The 19,295-nt window shown below is 33.2% G+C and overlaps 1 protein-coding gene across 1 annotated transcript in view; it reads left to right on the top strand.

Moving 5' to 3' along the window:
• The window catches only part of Liprin-alpha (PTPRF interacting protein alpha), a 258,468-nt gene that overhangs the window by 122,765 nt on the left and 116,408 nt on the right, over positions 1 to 19,295 (top strand). The window contains exon 6 of the mRNA XM_069838691.1: positions 3,164 to 3,241. Within this exon, the coding sequence (XP_069694792.1) occupies positions 3,164 to 3,241 (78 nt within the window). The remainder of the gene's footprint in view (positions 1 to 3,163; positions 3,242 to 19,295) is intronic.

Raw genomic sequence — 19,295 nt, 5'->3', positions numbered from 1 at the left:
ATTATGTTTTATTGTTGTCCACATGCCTTCACTAATTATTACAAGCATCAAATTACTATCAATTTTATCTTTGCAGTTCTCAGCAATGTGTATATAAAGCATTATTGTACATTCATTCTTAATGTCAGAATTGATTTTGTCTCACTAAAGCAAAGAGAAAATATATAACAATTAATTACGGAAAGTAATATGAAGTATACAATATTTCTCATAATAGGGCCTATGCAGCTTTGATATAAGATAGTAATTTTACATTAAATATTATTCAACGTTTTTTAAGTGTTTCATATATAATTCCACATTAGTAACTCACGTTTTAAACAATAGTCCGAATCTCGCTATGTTAATATTTGTATATGTGGACGCTAGATGTCAGGTCCGCGATATTTCGCACTCACGCCAATGCTGCTAGTATACAGCTGTCCGGTATTATTATAGTAAGGTATCTATTACTGATGGTCCATATAAATTCCAGACGTCATATCGTGTTTCTGCATATCCGACTGTATACTATAAGAGTGCATCCAAATGTAAAAATGAGATAGGCCTACTCACGCATTATTTTGCTTATCTGGAATAATACTACCAGTATACTGTATGTTGAAGCTATTAGCTTATCTCGGTAAAATATTCTTTTTTGACATATTGACCCAAAAGTATTGTCTAATGTCGACATAGTCCATGAACATTGAAACTAGAACGTATTATTTTTATTTTCTTGATAGGTTAAATGTAATATTTCAGAATATGGATTTGCCTATTACATGTATTCACTTTTAGACACCTTACAAACTTATTTCGTTCTTCATTAAATTCTTCATATTTGCACTTATTATTAATATTATTATTATTATTATTATTATTATTATTATTATTATTAAATATCCGTGGAAAAGAACCCTAATTCACCAAGCAGTATGCTAAGGTTTTAGTTTTGTTATACGGCATACTACTTATTTTTGTACACAGATAATGGTGAAATATATCTCTACAGTCTTTTAAAGATAAAGTTTAACAAATCTATAAGTAGCAACAGGGATTTTTGATCACTTCACATAGTGGAGTCCTGTATTCGGTGTTGCAATCCAGAAGATGTGTCTTTATTTGAAATCTCTTTACTTTAATAATAGCCTAATAGGACAGTCAAATAGAAGGTGTTTCACACTGTGAAGGTCTTCGCGGCAGGAGCATGTAGAGTCGATGTCTGCTGGAATGTTGAATCTGTCGAAGTAAGTTCCAAATTTCCCATGTCCAGAAAGAAACTGCGTTGTTACGAAAGTAGGTTTGAAGTGATGGCTTTTGAGTCGGTCGATTTTTCCAATTTAACACATTATCGATTTTTAAGCCAAGAAATTTGGTTGTTGTTGTTTCTAATAGGGATCTATTGTTAATTATTGCGCTAGAAATTTGCGACGTTGAATTTAAGGGCAGTAAATGGTAGACAGTAATTAGTTTAGGCCCAAACAACAATAATCGAAGTTCTACTATATACTTTACACAAAATGAGGTACAGCAAAAGTAAAATTTCATGGCATAATCACTTCAGGTTATTTTTTTAGATGTATTACATATTGTACATAGTACGTAATTCAATTTAAGATTTAAAAAATAAGTATATAGGGCATCATGTTAAAGATTTTCGTAAATTAAGACTGTTTCAATATTATGCAACGTCATATTGAGAGAAATGTTTTGTTTCACATACGTATCAAATTATGTGGAATCAACAGTTATACATTTCTTCCATAATAAGGCTAAACTAGCGCAGAGTTAGCTACTCGTACTCCGCTTATACACCTTCAAATGTTTAGAGCTCTTTCCTCAATCATACCAACATAACTTTGGTGACATGAAGAAAGATTCACGCTAAGGTACCTAATGTAATGGCGGATTTTCAATTCCGAAATCACCAGAACTAACTGTGCGCTAGTTTAACCAATACTAATTCTTTTTATAACATGTTAGTAATATTTCAGGCTTGATTTTCCCCTCTTATTAATACATACTGATATTACATTCATAATGCAAACTGCAGTTAACTCAGTGAGATTCCTTAAATTAACATTAATTTTAGTCCATGTTAAATCTTTCATACACTACTTTTAACACTTGAATATAAATAATTGATTAAATGGCGATCTTACTCGTGTTAATTGTGTAAGCATGTGCGGCTTCCAGAACAGAAAACACACTACAAAGACATCTAAACACACAAACAACACAAACAAATAAATACAACCACACAGGCGTATACAAACTCACAAGCAATAGTTGCGACAGTTTCTACATTGGACAGACAGGCAGATCATTCCAAACTCGATACAAACAACACATTAAAGCAATAACCAGAGGACACAATACATCTACATATGCCGAACACATAACTAATGCTAACCACACATACAATAACATAAATACAGACATGGAAATCCTACACATACAACCCAAAAACCAAAAACTCAACACACTAGAACAATATGAAATATACAGACACACTAAAACACACCCTGATCAAATTCTCAACACACAGATCAATTTCAGAACACACACTACTTGACACCACGTTTAAACACTTTTCAACAATCGAACGCACCCACGCAACAGGCAGCGAAGTTCGAGATGACGCCGAGATCTAGTAGGCTCTGAGGATGGTGTGAAGAAGCACCGAAACAGCTGTAAACCGCACATGCTTACACAATTAACACGAGTAAGATCGCCATTTAATCAATTATTAATTTTAGTATCGTATCTATGTAATATCCCTAACATTATAAAATTAAGATACCATAAGTTAACAGAATTATAAAAGAATAATAAATGTAATAAATCTAAACATACTCAAAACCATAAACTCTAAATGTAACAATTTTTACACAATTTAAGCTCAGTAATACGATCCTTCATTGTATACAATGCTCATTAAATTGCATACAGTACCAGTATTCAGCTTATAATTCACATTATATTACATTAAAGGCAAGTATTGAGATTACGATGCAAAAATTCATGTATTATTTATTTTATTTTAGTCTTGTTACTGAATTGGCTGGATTGTTATTATTATTATTGAGTAGTAATTTTTGTAAACTTATGTTTTTAATTTCTCGTGTATGCCTGGAGTGTTGTAATGAGTGTGACATTGTGCCTTGTTTCTTGCACGCAGCGTCTGTCTAATGGTGCCATCGAGCCTGACTCAGATGTGGCACGAGTTCTCGAGCTGCAGAACACAATAGACAAACAGGTAAGCAACACACAACACAATGACACTGCACATTCTCAGTACATCATCCATTGAGATCTACAATGTGTTCCTACAGTCATGTCTTGTGCAGGTATGTCTTGTGTACAAACATACCATGGTTTTTCTGAAGTTTAGAGGGAACAGATGCATTATAGGACCCACTCTAAATATAAAAGTATGCAAAGCCACAAAAATAGGTCAACGGAAGTTGCGTTTCGATCAATTAAATGATCGATATATATTGTTTTCATTATGTTGCCAACCAATCAATATTGTTGTAAATAGGTAGATGAGTTTGTTGTAAATTAGTTTGATCATAATCATGGCTGCAATTTCGAATGCTATAGTTAAATATAAAAAAGAAGTGTATCAAATTCTCCCTCTTGATTTAAAATGTAGCCTCGAAATGGAAATTACGGAATTATAAATAAGTTGTAAACTTTTTAGTAGCTTTATATGAATAAAGACATGTTGGCTATGTTTATCGTTTTTTTTTATGCAAATGTGGTTTACCTAGGAGTGAAATGTTTTGCGAAACATGCAATCCTGGGATGAGACTGAAGAAATTTAAAAGTAAACGAGATGAACTCCTGTGGAGATGTCATTGGAAATTACAAGGTATTAAATGATAGACACAGGAACGCCGTATCGTAGAACTTTGTGAAATCACTCGGATAACGGAGAAGATGAAATGGAACATCTCCAGTGAAGTCCATGGTAAAATGCTAATTTTACACCAATTTTGTTTTTAATTCTTTGGTGCACGGAAAATACTAGTAAAAATGTGTTTTTGTGAATGACTAGTATTTTCCCTGGACCAAAAATGTAGTATAAATTGAGTAGAATTAGTATTTTATAATATATTATAAAGATGACTAATATGAACTTAATTTTATTGTTGTATTAATACCAATATTGTATTGTTTGAAAGTTTAATGTTACTGTGTTTAAAGTTTAGCTTTGGTTTGTTTCTTTAACTTTATTTTGAATAAAATGTAATATATTGTATAACAAAGGTGACTAATATGAGCTTAATATCATTATTGTTGGTTTTACATACTAGGTTCAAAAAGTTCCCGGAATTTGCTAGCATCATAGAAACAACGTACCTTAAACACTATTCTACAGCATTCCCTTCAAAATAGTTGCCTTCCGCAACAACACACTTTTGCCAACGCGTGTAGAGTTCCTGGAAGCAGGCCTGGAAGCCATTTTGTGAAACCCGTCTTAGTGCTCTCGTCGCGTTTGCGATAACCTCTTCAGCATTGAATCTCCGTCCTTTCAGATGACTTTTCAGACGGGGAAACAGAAAGTAATCAGGTGGTGAGAGATCAGGAGAGTATGGTGAGTGATCCAAAGCAGTTATGTTGTGCCTGGCAAGAAAATTCTTTACAATAATTGCGCGATGAGCAGGTGCATTGTCATGCATAAGGAACCAGTTGTTTTCTACCCACTTTTCTGGACGTTTCCTTCTCACTGCGTCCCAGAGACGACGGAGGGTTTCTACGTACAATTCTTTCGTTACAGTACGACCTTCTGGAATGAACTCATGGTGCATGAGACCCTGAGAGTCGAAGAAAACTTCCAAAATAACTTTGCTTTAAGTGTGCTTAAATGCGACAGGCTCATGTCAGTAGATTTACTGGCATGTGAAAGAACTCCTGCGTGACAAAATTCCGGCACATCCGGCGATGCTGATATAACCTCTGCAGTTGCGAGCGTCGTTAAATAAAACATAACATTTAAAATAACTTTGCCTTTGGAAGTGTCCCTAGGAAATTTTTGCTTCCGAGGAGATGTTTCCGATTTCCACTCAGATGACTGTCGTTTAGGGACTGGGTCGTACAAGTAGCACCAGTTTCATTTTGTTTAAGAAATCACCATCTTCATCAGCCATACTGATCATGTCCCCAGCAAAACACAGAACTTGATGTTTGTACTTTGCTCTGTGGACATAATTACAAAATGCGACGAACAAACAAAACACTATGATAAACAAATGCCTACAACTCAAAACCAATAATTGCCATTATCAACAAACTTTAAGGAAATGACATCATGAATGTTACCAACAAAACAAATGTATAATATCCCTTGTTATATATTAATACGAAAAATGGTAGTAAAATTCCGGGAACTTTTTGAACCTAGTAGTATTAAATTATACATGTTTATAGTTCTATGTATTTAGTATTGTTAAGATGGCATACTTGATATAATAATCGAAAATATGCAATATATAATCGATACTATGGAATACTCGGGGTGGGTCCTACATATAATGCATCTGTTCCAACTGTAACAGAAACTGCAAGTAATTTAAACAGAATTTATGCTATGAGTTTTATAACACATCAGCCGTGTTTAGATTTGGTTTCAGAAATTAATTAGTTTAAAATATTCTGTGTTTCAAGATAATAAATGTAAATACTTTTAAAAGTTTCTAAGTACTATTAAGAAACAATCATGGATAGAATTGCATCACTCATCTCTTCATTGTGGTGTCCACAAATTACATGCACATTTGTACCTGTATCATTATTATTATTATTATTATTATTATTATTATTATTATTATTATTAGAACCAGCGTAAACTTCAACACGTCAAATTTCACTGATTTATCAGTAATTATTTTTATAATAATATCCCATAAAGTCATCTTTTTTTTTTTTTTTTCAAGATATAGTAACTGTCGAATAAACGTTCTATACTGTCTAACGATCTATCTTTATTTATTTACTTACCGGTATTTATTTATTTATTTATTTATTTATTTATTTATTTATTTAACCTGGTAGAGATAAAGCCATCAGGCCTTCTCTTCCCCTCTGCAACTACAATATTAAGAATACAATTACAATTATAATTAAAATTAATATTAAATTTACAAATGCAATGAAAATCAAAGTACTAAAAGATTAACTGATTAATAAAGGCTAGACAGTTTATTGTAGAAGTTAAGAACAAAGAATGCACATTTATAGAATACAGGACTAAGGGCCGAATTCATAGTCAACACTTATCGTAAGGAAACACTTAAGCACTTGCTTATAATAATTTCCAATTCATAAATCCCACTGAAATGAACACTTATTCAAATAAGGTAGCTTGTCAGTTTACTCAAGTGTTTCCTCATATGCATTGTAATCAGCTGATTCGGTATACAGTAGATGATGATTATGATTTAATTTAATTTATTGAGTTTTGTAATTAAAATGAAAATGATATACTTACAGGAATATTTCCGGAGTTTGCATTAAACTCAACTGCAATTTTGTTCCATGTCAATTTCTTCTTTTGGAGAGAACAATTATCAGTTTTTTTTTTTTTTTTTTTTTTTTTTACTTTCGACGATATCTCCATATTTCATAACTACTTATCTTAGCTCACTTCTTTCTTTCTGTAAAATGCTTTCTGGACATCTTGTATAATTTTTAGCTCTATAATATTTACTTCTGTATTTATGTATGACAATAATGCCAATTTAACAATTTGAAGGCGCTGGAAAACAATCGAATGTAGGAAGGTGCTCACGTCTAGCCATGTTGCCATATTTCTTTCGATGTCAAGGGAATGCTCAGGGCATATGAATGAGTAGCGTCTCTGCAATACGATCTGAAATAAGTGCTAAGGAAATGCTCTTTACTTTAGTGTTTCCTCATTTTATAAGTGACGACTATGAATTCGACCCTTAAGCATTAATATTTGTTAAAACAGTACAGTACTTAAACTTTCGAAAATTACCTCACTTTTTCAGACAGATGTAATTAGTGTGTTATAATCACTACATTTGAACATAGCCTACAAAAATTTTAATTTTTTTCAGGTTGAATTTTTTTAAATAATAGTTTATGGATTTTTTTTTTTTGTCCCTTCATCAACAGTTCTTTATTCCGAATAAATTACATGAATAAAATTGGACATTTTTTTATACAAACATACCATAACCTACAAATTTCTCATTCTGTATTGCACCTTTTAAGCTAGATACATGAGCCACATTGTTCAGAAGACATACGTAAATTAAATTATTTATTATGCACTTAAATAAAAATATACCTAGACTTCCGTCATTTGGAATGCATACGAAATAAATTCTTGATAATCTCCAGTATAAGGCATTTGACTTCATGTATAAATTGTACTGTTCAGGTTGATTCATATCATTAATTTCGAATACATTCTAATAAATAATATTCATTATTGTAACCATTTTCAATACTAACCTTCTATTTTAAAAAATCGAATTAAAGGTAATATAATAATTTAGTGTTAATATATAATATATATAATCATATCCTAAGCATTTTTTTTTCTTAAGCATTGTTGTCATTTTTTTTATAAGACTTTCCTTTTGTACAGGTAAACAATTCACTGATGTATAACAAAGAGAGTTTTTATCTAGTGGTTAATAATCCTTTGCAAAGATTTCTGTATTAATTTGCAGTGATATGACTGCAGGAGATAAATTCTTAAGCTGAAATAGTGATTAAAGATAAATAATTGTGCATGTAATAATTAAATAGCCTATTCTTATAAATGTCTTGTTTTCTTTCACTGTTTGACTTGCCACTTTATTCTGCTCAGTGCAAAAAATCACGAAGAAAATCATTACAATAAGATTCCGACAGATTTACCATTATGTTTTTTTTTTATTTCAGATAAGTTCCATTAATTTTTTATTTAACATTATTCTATTTTATATACATAACTACTGGATAAATATAAATGTCAGATATTAACAAAATTTGGTCATTAATGTAGGAGAAATTATTATTGTGCACAGACATACAGACAGCATGACTAAAACCACTATTTTGATACCACGAATGCTGAAAACTGCATCCTGTACGCAGTTTCTTCTTAGCAGTGACCCAGCCAATTCCTTTTCCTCTGTCTGATCAGTTTCAGCATTATTCTTTCTTCACCCACAATTTCTAGCACAGCTTCATTTCTTATTTTGTTTGTCCACTTCGCAAGCCACGTTCTTCTCCATATCCACATTTCAAATACTTCCAGTCGTTTCTCTTTACTTCGTCGTAATGTCCGTGTTTCTGCCTATATAATGTAGCACTCCACACAAAGCACTTCACTAGTTTCTTCCTTAGTTCTTTTTTCCAGAAGTCGGCAGAAGATGCTCCTTTTCCTATTAAAATCTCTAGAGTGTAACACCATTGTCTTCGGTATAAACACCTTCATTACGCCCTTAATAAATAAATTACTATTCTATTTTTATGGAAATCTTGAAAATACGAAATATATTTATATTTATAATAATACATAATATAATATATATTCTATAATATCATATCATATCATATCCTACTGACAAATAAAAATATAATTTTCCTTTGAATTTATTTTTGAAAGCTGATTGCACAAACTTGAAAATGTGTTCATTCCGTTACATAAAAACCAATAATTCAAAAACAAAAGGAACTGTTTATTGTCTCAACGGAATAATAGTGGTAAAAACAAAATGCAAATAAAGAACAAAGAAGTTGTTGATCACTTTTCGTAACATTTGTTGTCACCTGTGGCATGGATGACACCATCGTGGCATGCTTCTGATGAGCCTAAAGATGATATCCTGGGGATAGCTTTCCATTCTTCTAACAATGCGACTATATGAAGGTAACCAAATGGTAAACAACCTTGCACACTATATCATGGATGCCATGCAGAAACTGTGTCTGATATTTCGCCTTGAAAATTTAAGTAGTATGTTGTGAATCTAGATAAACCAATTTAATGTAAAATTTCATTTGATTTCGCTCGATTAACATGAATATTTTATTAACTTTTTTTTTCTAAGGAACTGGTTTCAATAAACATTGAAAGTCTTTCACTAGATAGAAAGTAAAAGTTTGTTTTACTTCAGCTTAAAAATGTTAATATTAGGTATACAGTATTGGTATAAATAGGATTGGTATATTCGAAATAGCACAATGTGCTGTATTAATTTCATTGAAATGAAGCCATTTGTTATGGTTGACACACACACACACATAAATACATGAAAATCTAAGACTTCTACATCCCTTGCTTTAAAATTTTGAATTAGCTCGAAGATACATAATAGTTTATCAGACAACTTCATTTAGGAGAAAATGAATTAATGTGTGGAATTCTTAGCATGACAGGCCATTTCTAACACCGAATATGTTTTCATGACAAATAAGATATGTCATACCGGTACTCAATAGTTTTTGTATAATTTTCTGTTTTATCTGTCTTGTGTATTACAATTGTGCAGTAACAACTCTCCTACAGTAATGGTTTAATAATACGTACACTACAATTTTTTTCATAATATAATCACAGTCTAGTACATACAGTCACGAAGGTCAATATGTAGTAAATATGCATCCATAGGTAGTTGCTAACCACTAGGATCGCTAATATCATCTCATTACAGACAATGTGAAATAGTACCGGCACTGTCAATTGTTCCTAGCACCCTCACAACTCATGCTCCGTGACTGTATATACTAGACTGTGATATAATGTAATAATGGTAATAATTCTTTGCAACAATTAAAATTAATAAAATCAAATAGTTCTTTTTTATTTTCAGTCAATCACTTATCAGGTTAAAGCAGCAGAAATAGATTCTGTTACGTCAAAGTACAATATGTTAATAAGCATCACGAATATTTTCGACTTTTTTATGCAGGTCATCTTTAGGTGATATATTACTAACAAACAAGTACAATTGAACGTAGGTGAAAAATATAAAGATACATATAAAACACAAGTAAAAGTTTTACCCTGCTTGCTTTTTAAGGGGTTAAATAGCGTACATAGTATTAAAATAACATTCAGATAAAAAACATTCCAGTAAATATGGTTCTGTTATGTTTTATATGTGTTTTGTATTTTTATATTTTTCACCTACGTTCAATTGTACTTGTTTGTTAGTAATATATCACCTGAAGATGACGTGCATAAAAAAGTCGAAAATATTCGTGATGCTTATTAATATATTGTAATGTAACAGAATCTATTTCTGCTGCCTTAACCTGATAAGTGATTGACTGAAAATAAAAACCAACTATTTGCTATTATTATTCACAAACTTATCTGAACTCTCAAAATGACATTTAAATTAAGTAAAATTAAGTTTACTACATATAAGCCAGGAAGGCTGAGTCACAATAGGAAAGGAGGTAATGTACTGTTTTCATAACCAAGGTATTACATTGAGATGATTGGTAAGTATTTCACTGCGGCTTCAAAAAATCCGAGGAAAAAACTCCGTACACTTTTGATAGAAGGCTGAGAGGTCTGAAAGCAGTTTTGATATATCCTTGTCCAGAATCAAATCTATCCCACTTCAGTGTGTGGTCATCTGATCAGTCATTCTATTGATATTCCACTTTTCGGTAGTCTTCCTTCCTTTATGTGTCCATTTTATTCTTCCATTCTGTCTTTTCTTCTCCCTGCTAGTATAGTGTCAACACTTTCTTTCCTTACATATGTCATGTATGAATGTAATGTAATGTTTGTATATATAGGATATGTGCCTGTATCTTCCTTCCTTTCTCTAGTTTTCATTTACTTTTTTCCTTTCTTCCAACTTTTCGTCGAAATTGTGCTTTCTTGTTATTGACGATGATGTTCTTGCTTGTTTTCAACTTAGCATCTTCAGTGTTTCCTTAAAAACTGATCTATGTTATAACTAGGGACCGGATTTTTATGTAATATCAAGGTGTGAAATATGTACATATTTATGTAAGAAAGATAAGCTGAATATGTACCAAAATATGTAAAATCATGAAAATATTTAATATCAATATCTGCGCTGATTTGTATTGTTAAGCCTAGATATTTGTAGTCTGGTACAATTTTTAATTTTTTGTTCTTCATGACGATTTCTACTGTTTCTGGTGCTCTTCCGCCTTTTCAGAGTATCATCATTTCTGTCTTGTTTACATTTATACCAAATTTGTTTTTATTGCACCATTTTACCATGATGTTTATTGTTTCTTGTAACTTTGTAAGGTCTTTAGACCCTACTACTATGTCGTCTGCTTATGCGTATGAGATTATTTCCTTCTTGATTTTTACAATACAAGGTAGTTGTATGAGAAAGATTGCCTTTTGTTCACTCATATTTACAGTGGAAGGTTGCCTTTGTTCACTCATATTTATAGCGGGCGGTAAGGGGTAACTGCCTCTTTTACTTCTTGGAACTAAGATGTTATGTTTCGTCCCGAAATATATCCTTTCTCGGGTAGGTAAAAAGGCTCTTTAAATATGTGTATTTCAAATTGTAAACTTCCCCAGCAGGAGTTTTATTTTTCCTTTTAAAGAAGCAGAAATGAAAAAACCTCCAAAATATGTATATTTATGTAATACCAAGCCATAATATGTAATGTGGGGTAAATCTGTAAAAATATGTAGTATCAAATTTTAATATATGAATGGTAATTACAAGATTCGCAAAGATTTGTTATTTATATACGGTTAGGTTGAAAGAAATATAATATGTAATTACATAAAAGTCCGGTCCCTAGTTATAACTAATTGAGGACTATTATGAAGAATTTGGTATTTTCAGCTGTACCTTGAGATTTATTATGTCTTACACATCAAAACTAGTAACAAGCTTCATCATCAGGATAATCCAATACCTGGAAAGATCTCCTAATATGTTAGGTCCGTTATGCCTGCACTGTTGTTTGGGCTACAGTGGCATAACCTACTCAATAGAGTAACGACCATTCAGGTCATCAGTGATATGATCCCGGTGATGGAACCTGTAGGTAGTTCCGAAACATCAGAGATTAGAATCTCGGGGTACGTAGGCCTACATTTACAAATCTAGAATCTACAAATTCAAAAATTCACAGCACAATGACACTGTGGATCTGAATACAGAGTGATTCATTATTACGTGTAAATACTTTTTGTGTGTAATGTAGAGATGAAACTAAAACTAAAATGATCTATACAACTTTTTCTCAAAACCTTTAATTCCAGAGTAAACGCCATTTTGCGTGGAACTTGCGCTCCCAAACAAAGAAAGGGTAACACACCAAATGTAAACTAATTATCACTTTCGTACAGCGCATTTGGACTTCAGTACAAAAACAATCAAAGTCACTAAATCCATATCCTCGGCAGTCTACTTATGCACGTTTTGTGAACTAAAACCAAACACAGTAAAGAATGTAAAGCAATTTCTTCTAGACTTTACACATTTGCACAATTCTTAGTGTAATGCATGTTCAAAGTGCTGTCCCTCAACTTGAAGACATACCTGTGCTCGCCGTCTCAGTGATCTCTGAACGTTACACAGCCCGTTCATCTCATCACGAACAATTCCACACGCATGTTCAGTTCGCTGTTGTAGTACTTCTACATTAGGTACAGCAGAGGCATACACTAACGACTTCAGGCGGCCCCGAAGGTAGAAATCCAGAGGGTTCATGTCCGGTGATCTGGCTGGCCAAGGAGTTGGCCCTGTGCAGCCTATCCATTGTTCTGGATACGCAGCATTGAGATACGCCCTTACGTTTCAGCAGTAATGTGCAGGAGCACCATCGTGCATAAACCATAAGTTCACTCGCGTTGCAAGAGGGATATCATGTAGCAGACCATGCAATTCGCGTTCCAAGAATGCACGGTAGATGTCCCCATTCAACCGCGGAGGTAGAACTCGAGGTCCGAGTAACTGATTCCGCACAATACCACACCAAATGTTTGGGAGAACAGTAATGCCTATGCAGTTATGCCATCTACTGGAACTCTGGAATTAAAGGTTTTGAGAAAAAGTTGTATAGAACGTCTTAGTCTTAGTTTCACCTCTACAATACACACACAAAGTATTTACACGTAATAATGAATCACTCTGTATTAAATAAATAAAAAATATCGTTTCATTAGCACTTTATTTTCATATCTTTAGATATTGGCACAAGTGCATATTTTCACTTGATCTCCCAAAATACCCTGAAAATATGTTAGTTTTTCTGTTTCAATGTTTTTGAGGATAAAATTGCAGGTGTTACGAAAGTAAGTATTTATATAATGATTAGATATATGTATGTCTGTCATGTGTAAGATCAGATTGTTTGGAGCAAAATTTTTAGTTTGGATGTACTACATGCAGCATGTTGGAACAGTCATACCATTAGTATAATTATCTTCTATTAATTATTGTTATAAAATATTACTTTTCAATATTTAAAAAGAAATAAACTATCAAGCTTGTTATAATATGCATTTGATGTGTGAACTTCTTGTCTCTGTAACTCCACGTTGTGCATTGAAGAACTACCTAAAAGAGTTTTGTATGTTATGAATACAGGTTATGCATGGTTGGTACTCAAGAATGATACAGAGCTTTGTGCCAAAGAGATTGTAGGCTTAATTGTAGTATATGTACTGCATCGCGAACACTGGATGTTACAAATTAAAGGTTTGTTTTGGAATAGAAAACATAACCTTGAAATACCCGAGTTACAAGTGCCACACTATACTTCTATATTGTTTAATATTTTTCCTCTTTTAGAATTATGAATTAGGTATATGTAATCAATTGACTTCCAAGATTTTTAAGACTTTCTGCTTGCTGTTGTGAAATTTAGTGGCTAATATGTGAAGTATTTATACAGGGTGTTTGAGGACCTCTCCAACAAACTCTGAGAATTGATAGATCTCGCAATGATCATTTTGCGTGAAACAGCCGATGTTCTCTGATGTCTCGTTTTGGAGCTAAGCAATATCGAAAAAAAAAAGACAGATTTGAGTGACGTTAACAATTTAATAGTCACCGAGAACAATGTTGTAACCAGTAAATACGAAATTCTTAAAAAAAAGGGGGGGGAACACATTGTACTTTACATTTTTATTTTAGTAGGTTATTTTACTACGCTTTATCAACATCTTAGGTTATTTAGCGTCTGAATGAGATGAAGGTGATAATGCCAGTGAAATGAGTCCGGGGTCCAGCACCGAAAATTACACAGCATTTCCTCATATTGAGTTGAGGGAAAACCCCGGAAAAAACCTCAATCAGGTAACTTGCCCCGACCGGGAATCGAATCCGGGCCACCTGGTTTCGCGGCCAGATGCGCTAACCATTACTTCACAGGTGTGGACTGTACTGTACATACTTTTAATTTTTTAGAGCATGGTTGACAATCAGACATGTGTTTTGATTTAAATAGGAGTACAAACATTACACGTAGTGCATCATTAACAACCATTATTCACTAAAAAGTCAACTTATGAGAAATGAGTGTTATAACCTTATTCTGGGCGGCTGTTCAATTATGAAATTAATTATTTTTCAAGTATGTTTGCTGATAAGTTACAAGTGTTCAGAGTGTCTACTCTGAACCTGATCACATTCATTACACCGTCGTTGCAGTGATTATCGGACTCTGTCAAACATTACTGCTCTGTGTCGAATTTGATCAAAAGCAACGAATATTCACAGTCAGTTCCTCTCTGGTGCCATTTTGAGTGGTGTACACTTCACATGTCTCTGCCTCCAGACTAGCGAGCCCGGGTTCGATTCCCGGCGGAGTCAGAAATTTTCATGTAAAATTTCTACCTCGGGACTAGGAGAGATGGCGGTGCACAACTTCTAATCGCTAGACTGTGCACCAATATGCCTGGGTTAAATCCCAAATCTTTCCACAGTGCATATGAGAAGGCATATGTCACTGTTGATAGTGATTCATCCGTTGGATGGGGACGTTAAGCCTGGTGGCCCCCTTGGTGCTATTCGACAGGAGTAGGCTACGTGCTGGCACTGGGTTTCCCCTTCTCCCTTCCTCATCTTCATCATCATCACTCATTCCAGACACTACACTACACGAACACTTACACATACACTCACCCTAGTACACGACATAACTCTCCACAGATACATATCATGTACAGTGTGACCCGCTGAAGTGGTGTACAACTAGAAAATGGGTCACAGTTCTGCTATCTATCCGCAGTATGACGAACCTGAATCACGCAAGTGAAGTGGGTGGGCATTGGAAACATACATTTCACATGTCCCCAAAGAAAAAAAAAGATAAGGGGCGTGAAGTCGGGTGATCACGCAGGCCACGCAACAGGTCCCACTCTCCCTGTCCATTGCTCCTCGTAGGTGTTGTTCACATGTGCTCGTACAACCAAGCTGAAGTGCTTTGTGACGTCATGTTGGAATCACATGTCCCCACACATCATGAAGGGTACATCCCCCATGAGCAGAAGAAGCTTGTTCCGAAGGATGTTCCATTCAAATGGGCAGCAAAATGACAGGACACTTGTTACCTGTTTGTAAGGCATCGAAGAACATGGGTTGTTCTACGAAAAATGATTCTGATAGCGAGATCTATCAATTCCTAGAGTTTGTCGGAGAGATCCTGAAACACCCTGTATTTCTCATTACAACATTTCTGTAAAAACACAAATTGATTGACAGGCTATATTTGTTTTTCCACCCTCTTCTTTCCTCCACATGTCATTTTTAATGAGAAATGTTATTTGTATGGGACCTTTAGTATTATCCATTCAGAAATCTCTTGTGCACGTATTTCGTTTTTGGAGTTATTAAAATAGCATAAACTCAATATTTAGTGTCATAGTTATAGAAATCCCTTTGTCCAAGTACAATATAATAAAGTAGGAAATAACTGTGCCTATGCAAGATCATACAGCAGTGAAACCTCGCAAGTTCAGTGTGAAAGCTTAATGGTTTCCTTCTTTCTTTCTTTCTTTCTTTCTTTCTTTCCTCCCTCCATTTCTTCCCCTCATCTTCCACCTCTTCCTCATCGTCGTCATTCATGTCCTGGATTAGGTCTGTTAGGTTGTATGTATTTCTTGTAGATGAAATGCCATTTCAGAATTAATGAGTTAAAATTGTAAGTCATGATATTAAAAATTGCTGCTTGGTAACAATTAAGATCTTTATAGGTAATGTTAATAATTTTATTATCACTATTATCAGTTTATTTGTTTGAACTAACATTTAGAATATATAAGAAATTAATTAAATAATACACTGTACTTGCAAATGAAATAATAAACTTCGTTTTTGCATTCAGCTCAAGGAACAGAGACAATTCTGTAACCTAAAGAAATAACTAACTTGAGTTTGGAATGTGTACATTTTTATGTGAAATTAATTTTCCACATATTTACATAAGGAAGCTATTAATATACTTTGTAATTGCTTCTAAAATTATTTTGCTACTTACGAAAATCTGTGCCTAATCGAAAATTACTTTTTATGAAAGATTCCTATTTTTCCCCCCGAAAAGAAATGTCACCTTACTTTTCGGAAAGACCTAATACTGTTTTATTAGATTCGGAATTAAACTCCCATAATGGCCTACACTGATTTTTCATGTCTTTACTCTTTTTTTTATCCAAATTCGGAGTACAGTAGAGCATAAGAATGTCAAAGTAATTGTTTTTCTTCTATATAATATCAAAATCCATTTATAAATGTTTATTTAAAGTGAGTACCAAAAAGTAAAAAGTAACTTCATAATAAAACATCATAATAAAATATAACAATCTTACTAATGCATTATTTGTTTCTTTCTGTCTTCCGTTTTTCTTTTTCTGCCTATCTTTCCTTTTGTATTTATTTCTTTTTTTATTTCTATCTTCTTTTTTTTTTTTTTTTCTTCCTTTCGTTCTTTCCATTTCAACAATGGATTAGGCTTCAACTATATCGAATTTTATGGGATCATGTGGTATATCAATCTCTGTTCCGAATTTTACAGAAATGTGTTCTTTTTTGTATCATTAATAAAATTATAGCAGTGCGTTGAAAAATAATTTTCAGCCCCGATGAACCAAAAATTTCAGAGTAGTTAACTTAGGAGGTAACTCAATAGTGGTGTGTAAGAGGAATTCTTATGGAAATAGACATTATTGTAAAACGGTTTAGTTGTTTTTTACTGTCTGCTCAGAATGGTTCTGTCAGTTATAAAACTTATGAATGAACTGCAGTTGCCTATCTAAAATTGGCAAGGTCCGGTATCCCCCACCAAAATAATTTATTTAAATTTACGAATTCCTTATCTGTTTCTTAAATAAAACTGCAGTCAGGAGTAGCAGACTGTATTAGTAAAGTGTTTATAAGCACAGACAACCTGATCCGCAAACAATTACAACTGATTTTATTGAAGTAGGCCTACTTTGTTACTCTGAATACGAGACTAACCAAAAGGATAGATAAAAGTGTAATAAAGTAATTCTCACACAGTCAGTCACACTCACTTTTAAACTTGTAGCATCGACTGTCGAGATACGTGCGATATTGTGTTATCAACCCATGTCTAGTTATGAATGATATGCTTTGTTGTGAAATATGTAATGATAGTGAACATATTTTGCATCATTATTTTTGTAAATTAACTCTTTTCATATAAACTGTTTAACACTTTGAGTCCAGAAGACTTATACCACTGTTGCATGTAAATTTCTAAGTCAATAGTCGGGTAAAATCGTGTTGGCTTCGTTAGCCGAGCAGTTTAAGGCAAGATACGTTATGTCCAGCCAGCATATTGTACCTAAGAGTGCAGATTCGCGTCCCGGCCACTGCAGTCAATTGAGCCTGTGGTAAAGAATGGGTAGGGCCCAATGTAAAACAATCGGTCTAATGGTATGCATGGAAGCTGACAGGATTTCAGTTGACTGCAGTTGAAATGATTTTGCTCCTTTTTAAGAAAAAAAAAAAAAATACAATATAAAAATTTTTAGAATTGTTTTAAATTAATTAAAATTATTCTAAATTATTTAAATTAATCGTACTGACTAATGTTACATAAAATTTAAAAATAACAACAAAATTTATAAATGATAGATAAATTTGATCTATAATAATAAGGTTGTATATGTACAAATATAGGACACAAAGTGTTGAACAGACTCGATAAAGAGAGAAATGCGGACATTCGAGAGAAATTAAAAGTTTCAAATAAAGTGGAAGATATACAAATATATTAAATGAACTGGTTAGATCAGGGGTTCTTAACCTATGGGTCGCGACCCAAACAAGGGTTGCCACAGCTTCTGGAAAAAATAAAATTAAAGAAATGTTAATTAAAGTACTTGGGATTATGATTATATTTTATAATTATTCCTTATTATGAAATATATCAACTCTGTATTAATAAATAATTGCTAAACTTATAATAGTACATTATGCAACGAGCCTATAATGGTAGTAATTAAGACGCGAGTATGTTTGTTTATGAAACGAGCGCAAGCAAGTTTCATCATTTTCATACGAGCGTCTTAATTACCATTATAGGCAAGTTTCATACGACTTTTTATGCTCGACCATATTTCTAACTTGAAATTATTCATAAGTGTTCATGTTATGGTTATGTAAGTGAGGAGCGGAAGTGACCTGAATTGTGAGATGTGCGCAGACGCGAAAGTATTGATTTTTTCCGAGGAACAATAATGTCATTGACCTTGATGTAATCTAGAGAATAACATGAACTAATTTTGATATAACCTGGAAATTGATTTAGAATTGAAAAACGAGATGACAAATTGAATTTATTTGAATATTATTTACAATTAACGCTAATTATTATAGTAACAGAACATAACCTTCTGCGACAGTATTGGATTTCCAGCCTGCGTGACTTTTCGCTAATTGTCTTTTGATTGCATATCCGAGAATAATCGATACTTGCGGTTTTGTAATGGTACAATCAGTACAATGGAGATTTCTCATTGGCTGAACAACTGAATTATAATGAATAGGTGTACTTTAATGAGGTGCATTAAAGGGCTACTACCAGGTATATAATTACTACATTTCGGCATGGTCGAGCATAAACTTGTTTTTATTACAATAGCACTGTTCAACTTCAAAATAGGCCCAAGGGTCACGCAAGTTTATCGCCCAGTTAACTTTGGGTCTTGGTCAAAAAGGTTAAGAACCCCTGGGTTAGATCATGTACAAAGAATGCAATCAACACGTTTACCAAAGAAGGTATTCCAGTAGCAACCTAAAGGGTACCGAGATAGAGGAAGACCCTAACAACTCTGGTTACATCAAGAGCATCTTTAG

The sequence above is a fragment of the Periplaneta americana genome, chromosome 11 (assembly GCF_040183065.1).
Source record: "Periplaneta americana isolate PAMFEO1 chromosome 11, P.americana_PAMFEO1_priV1, whole genome shotgun sequence".
Classification (NCBI taxonomy): Eukaryota; Metazoa; Arthropoda; class Insecta; order Blattodea; family Blattidae; genus Periplaneta; species Periplaneta americana.
The sequence above is the reverse complement of the archived record's forward strand: the minus strand, read 5'-3'. Positions and strand labels throughout refer to the sequence as shown.